Source organism: Microtus ochrogaster, chromosome 8 (assembly GCF_000317375.1).
Source record: "Microtus ochrogaster isolate Prairie Vole_2 chromosome 8, MicOch1.0, whole genome shotgun sequence".
Classification (NCBI taxonomy): Eukaryota; Metazoa; Chordata; class Mammalia; order Rodentia; family Cricetidae; genus Microtus; species Microtus ochrogaster.
Window position 1 is genome coordinate 71723999 of NC_022015.1, and position 6490 is coordinate 71730488.

Genomic DNA, 6490 nt, shown 5'->3' on the forward strand with positions numbered 1-6490 from the left:
TGTATATGTATATATACATATATATATATACAAATTTAAACAAATGTGTATGTGTATATACACATACACATTTGTTTAAATTTCAGGAGTGATAGAATAAATATTCTTTTCTTGTTTTGTTTTTCAAGACAGGGTTTCTCTGTGTAGCTTTGGAGCTTGTCCTAGAATTCACTCTGTAGACTAGGCTGGCCTCAAACTCAAAGAGATCTGCCTCCCTCTGCCTCCCAAGTGCTGGGATTAAGATGTGTGCCACCACCACCTGGCATGATATTCTTTATATGCAAAAACCAAAGATAATTTCTAATGGAGACATTAAATATACAGAGTGAGTTCAATGACCTTACCTCAGCATAGTGAATGGCCTTTTCTTCCATTTCTTTCCATGCTTTCAGCATTTTTTCTGAAGCTAAAAAAAGAAAGAAAAAAAAATCAAGTCTAAATTGGTTTCCTCTGAAATAATCATGTCTTATAAACATTAGCCTGGATACTTCCTTGCTGTATCAACATCAAAGATCAAAATGGGTAGAAGTGTGTCTCTCAAATGGATGTGCTATACTTCTAAGCCCTAATGCCTTAGAAGGTGACCTCGCTGGAAATGCAGCAATTTATAGTTAATCACCTATGTATGTTCTCATACTGAACTAAGCTAGGCCCTTACCACAGTGTGACTCTTCTCTGGTGTCCTTAGAACAGACACGGGGAAAAGGTGCACAGACACAAAAGGAGAACGCCATGTGATAACAAGCAAAAGAACACCAAGCATGGCTGGCAATCCTAAAAGTTAGGAAGGAATCGTTCAGGTTTCAAGGGAATCATGGCTTTGCCAGCACCTTGATTTTGGATTTTAGCCTTAAAAATTCTTCACATCTGGGCTGGAGAGATGGCTCAGAGGTTAAGAGCACTGGCTGCTCTCCCAGAGATCCCGAGTTTAATTCCCAGCAACCACCTGGTGGCTCGCAACCATCTGTAATGAGATCTGATGCCCTCCTCTGGCCTGTAGACATACATATAGACAGAACACTGTATATATAATAAACAAATCTTTAGGGCTGGAGAGATGGCTCAGAGGTTAAAAAAATTCTTCACATCTATGCTATTTGAAGCACAGAGCTGCTGTGGAAGTTCTAGGAGAGTAGAAGTTCAACACGAGACACAGATCAGTGGTAGACTTGCTTAGCACACACAAGGCTCTGAGTTTGGCTGCATGTGATTGTGCACACATTTACTTCTAGTACTTGAGATGAATAAGAAGGCAAATCTCTGGAAGTTCGAGGCCAGCCTGGTCCACATAGTGATCATATTCAAGACCAGTAAGAGCTACATAATGAGACTTTGTATCAAAAACAAAAAACAAACTGACAATACAAGGGTCAGGGTTCATCCCCAGTAGTGTAAAAATAAACAAAAACTATAAAAATACCCGGGGTGGTGGTAGCACACGCCTTTAATCCCAGCACTGGGGAGGCAAAGATGGGTGAATCTCTGTGAGTTCGAGGCCAGCCTGGTCTACAAGAGGTAGTTCCAGGACAGGCAACAAAGCTACAGAAGAAACCCTGTCTCGAAAAAAGAAAAATAAAACAACAACAACAACAACAACAACAAAAAACTAAGCCGGGCGATGGTGGCGCACGCCTTTAATCCCAGCACTTGGGAGGCAGAGGCAGGCGGATCTCTGTGAGTTCGAGACCAGCCTGGTCTACAGAGCTAGTTCCAGGACAGGCTCCAAAGCCACAGAGAAACCTTGTCTTGAAAAACAAAAAAAAACAAAAAACAAAAAAAACAAATAAAACAAAAAACTAAAAGAAAAGATTCTCCCCTCTATTCCAAGTGTTCTCACTAATTCAATAGTTAGAAGACATATTCTCTATTCTCACTTACATAAGACAGTCTAAATATACATGCTTTTCCTAGTTGAATGCTTGGTTTCCAGTAGGAACTGTTTAGGAAGGATTAGTAGGTGTGGCCTTTTGGGAAGACTTGTCAGTGGGAGTGGACTTAGATGTTTCAACTGTCCATGCGAGGTCGAGACTTGCTCTCTCTCTACCTCCTGCCTATGGATCAAATGTAAGCACTCAGCTACTGCTCTGGAGTCATGCCTGCCTGCCTGCCAGTCACCATGCTTCCCACTACGATGGTCATGGATTCACCCTTTGAAACTGTAAATAAGCACCAAATTAAATGGTTTTTTTATAAGTTGCCTTGTTCAAGGTGTCTCTCTACAGCAATAGAAAAGTAACTAAGACAGTTACTGCCAAATATTACACTGATATTTTAATATTAGCACACATAGATCTATTTCACTGTGTTGACAACTGCACAGTATGCCTCTGACTAGTCAAAGATACTTTAGTGAAATAATTGTCATTGGCCAGAATGCCTATAATATGCGAATATAAAAATAGCACTACAGACACTCTGATCACTTATTCTGAGGTATCCACACTTTTTTTCAAGTACATATATAAACAGTATCTACTTCTTTAAAAAGATGTTTCAAGCAGCACATAATTCAGTTTATTTGAATTTTAACTCTTCACAAATCCTTAACACATCCGAAGGGAGATAAGTCTGGAGTCAGGAGACTATGTACAATTGAAAAAAAAAAAGTAGCTATAACTCCACAGCAGATGGATTAGAAAAAAAAAAAAACATAATCCTGGAATTGTCTATGTTTTTTTACAAAAAGACCAATAATTTAAGACCCCTCTGGCTGTGTTATTCCATTTGAGTTGCTACAATGTGAGAACAAAATAAAAAAACAAAAACAAATATATGCAAGGTAGTAAATAAACAATGAAAATTCATTTCTCATAGTTATGAAGTCTGAGAAATCCAAAATCAAGTTCTGGTTCATAGATGGCTGCCATATTTGTCCCTGTATGGCAGAAAGGGTGAGGGACTCTCACCCAGACCTCTAGTTGGGTTCATCATGACTTAATCATTTCCCAAGGGTCTTACCATTATCTTAAGGATCAGAATTTCAACATACAAACTAGGAGGAAGCACACATTTCAGTAGGTACTGGCTAAGAAATCATCAGTATAGACTCTGTATGCATTTTTAAAATAAGACTTGAAATTCACAGTCTTTAAGTCACGTCTATTTTTTAGTTTTTCTAGAGTTAAGTAATTTTATTGTAATTATGAAATAGCTAATCAACTAAGGGATTAAAAGAGCTAATCCTCAAAACAAAAACAGTTTGACAATTTAAGTTATCCTGTGTATTATTCTGGTGTGAATTTAAATTACTGGCTATGGGTTAACAAGATAAACTAGACATTCCTTACAAATACATTATAGCCAGACACTTACATATCCCATAAGTCATCTGCTCACTATATCTCTCCAAGTCAAGCTGAATGCTTTTGTGAAAAAACTCCAATTTAGCTTTGAGTTGTTGTGATGCTGAGATCAAAGTATTCTTCATTTTTGTCAAGTTAGCATTATATCTAAGAAGACTTAACCTAAGCCATAGCAAAACAAAACAAAATTATCAACATTCAGAAACATTGAATGACAATTTGCAAACATACAGTATCCAAACTCCAAAACCCAAGTTTTTACTATAAAATCATGAGAAACAGTTGACCTACTTCCTGCCTGTGTAAATAATCTTCTACTAAGGTCACTTAGGAACGACTATCTTCAAGTCATGATGGCTGAAATAATTTTAGACTATTAATAAGAAATCTGTACGTCTGGTCAGAACACTGCATTTCATTGTCAGGGTGATGGCCAAGTAGACCACATGCTTGCCTTGCATGCACGAGGACCTCAGTATGGTACATGGCAGTGTATGCTTGTCACACAATGCTCGGAGGCATGGGGAAACAGGCAGATCCTAGGAGCTCATGGGCCATTAGGTCTAGCTGAAATAGTGAGCTCCAGGTTTAGTAAGAGATCATACCTCAAAAATTAGGTGGGAAAACAATAAGGGAAAGATAGCCAACATCAACCCCTGGCTTCCACCTGTGCATCCATTCACAAGCACATAAACACATTATTAAACAATAAGGGAAAGATCGCCAACATCAACCCCTGGCTTCCACCTGTGCATCCATTCACACGCACATAAACACATTATTAAAAATACTACATTTCAAAAAATGTTCAATGTTTAGCCTTGTACACAGTATACATGGCATTATTTAAAAAAACAAAGCCAAAACAAAACCAGAACCCACTTACATTGCTGCTCTTTGTCCCTGAAAAAGCCTGCTATAGTCTTCTTTTAGCCCAGATACATAGTGCACTGCTTCAGCCCATACTTTACGCAGCTGTATAATTGGAAGCTGTATCTTGCTGTCTTGAACTATAAGCAAAATGGTAATAAGGGAGATAAGCTACTTTCAAAGACATTTATCTTCCTTTCCAAATACTGTTCCCATAGATGTTAAAAAGAACCTATTGCGTGGCTCTAGCTATAAGGATTTTATATATGAATGATATAACCACTTCTCTTAAAGAGCTTGAGATTACTCCTGCATGTTTTTCTTTCAAACTTGCTTCTTTCTAGTCAAGAATACTCCTTTCTCTCTACTAATCCCCAAATTCTTTACTTCTTTCAAGCTTTGGATCAAGTTCTGTCTCCTCTATAGTTCACCAGTCTTTTCTGTTTCTGAAAAGTATCTATGCTCAGCTTCATGAAATTTACAGGATAACCTGTGTGTAAATATCTGAACACATATAATGAAGGAACAATTAATAAGTGGGTTTAATTTATAAGTGGGCTTTCATTCGCCTATCTGTAGAGTCCTATCCTCAGGAAGGACTCTCCCAAGTGAAGGATCTAATGGTAATTTAAAATCTATCTTTACATCTTCCAGACTTCAATAAATTCATTTTCACCACATACAGAAACCACTAATAGATCATATTTACTAATCATATAATTTCAATATTAAAGTTCGGCCGCTAACTGAACTCTACTTACCAATATAATTTACACAATCAGATAAACTTCTGGATGCAAATGGTCCTTCATATACAGTCTTACTTTTATCAAACAAATAAACCATGTAGCTATCACAGCCTCTCTGAAAAAAGAAACAATTAAACTTCAATGATTCTTGAAAACGCGAGATTTTAGAAATACTTGAGTGCCAGACTTCCTTCTTTGAAATGCAATGAACAACATCAATGTGCATTCACATATAACTTACAGATGTGGGGCCTAACAGTAAAAAGATACATGGGGCCACAGCAGGTGTACAAAGGGGGTAAAGGGGTTCATGTGACAGGAAGCAGGAGAGAGAACTGTTTGGGGAGAGGAAGACCAGCAAAAGAAGGGCAAGATGGACGAGGAAGGAATAAGGGAAACTATGATGAATATACATGCATAAAAATGCCATAACAAAACCCTTTTTTTGTCTGCTAACTTAAAAAGTTAGGAAAAACAGAAAATAATAAAGTTTTTCTAGTGTTAGCAATTAAAAGCCAAAAGAACAAATACAAAAGGTCATATTAGTAAATTACTCTGTAGTAATAAAAAGGAAAAGACAAGGTACCAGAGTATAGGGTAGGGTGAGTGATGTGGGATTCCACTCTGAATGCTGTGAAGACCTTTGGTTAATAAAGAAATCTGCCTTGGCCTGTGATAGGTAGAGCAGAGCTAGGCAGGGGAAAATTAAACTGAATGCAGGGAGAAAGAAGGCAGAGTCAAGTGAGAAAACACCAGAGACAGACACTGGGGATAGAACTTTACTCAGTAAGCCACAAGCATGTGGCGATACACAGATTAATAGAGATGGACTAATTTAAGTTGTAAGAGTTAGCCAGAAACACACTTAAGCTATTGGCTAAACAGTATTGCAAATAATATAGTTTCTGTGTGATTATTTTGGATCTGAGTTGCAAGCCTACTACAACAGGTGAGGGACCAGTCTGGGCTTCTCAACAGGCCCAACAGAAATGAAACAAAGTGCTTATATGCCCTCGTACACTGGTAACACTCAAACATAGTGCTAGAATCAGGGAAACAATTCATCATAAAACATTTGTTATACAAGCAAGGAGACTCATGTACAATCTCCAGAATCCACATTTTAAAAAAACAGTTCTCATGACTCTACTCTTAGCCTAATCAATAAGTTCCTGGCCCATGAAATAGCCTTTCTCAAACAAAAAAGATGATTGATATTGAGGAATAGTGACTGAGGTCACTTTGACCTCCATAGGCACATATGCACATTATGTACACATACATCCTTATAGCATATGCACCCACACAAACACATAGCCATACACATATATGCATGCAAATTGACAGAGACACGATGAGTAGAATGGAAATATAAAAGCTAACAGAGACATGAGGAACAGAAATATTTTATGCTGATTAAGATTATATGGCATGCAATATATGCATCTATAATAAGAAAGAAACCAGCCGGGAGATGGTGGCACACGCCTTTAATCCCAGCACTCAGGAGGCAGAGGCAGGCGGATCTCTGTGAGTTCGAGACCAGCCTGGTCTACAGAGCTAGTTCCA

The 6490-nt window shown here is 38.0% G+C and overlaps 1 protein-coding gene across 4 annotated transcripts in view; it reads right to left on the reverse strand.

Annotated features, from left to right (window-relative positions):
* Window positions 1-6490, reverse strand: part of Chuk (conserved helix-loop-helix ubiquitous kinase) — a 38528-nt gene that overhangs the window by 14506 nt on the left and 17532 nt on the right. For all 4 annotated transcript variants that reach the window (XR_003377291.1, XR_003377292.1, XM_005352330.3 and 1 more), the window contains exons 11-14: window positions 4934-5036; window positions 4189-4312; window positions 3313-3464; window positions 345-406 (exon numbers count right to left, since the gene is read on the reverse strand). Coding sequence is in view for 2 of the 4 variants with exons in the window: in XM_005352330.3 (XP_005352387.1) it covers window positions 345-406; window positions 3313-3464; window positions 4189-4312; window positions 4934-5036 (441 nt within the window). In the remaining 2 variants the exon portion in view is untranslated. The remainder of the gene's footprint in view (window positions 1-344; window positions 407-3312; window positions 3465-4188; window positions 4313-4933; window positions 5037-6490) is intronic.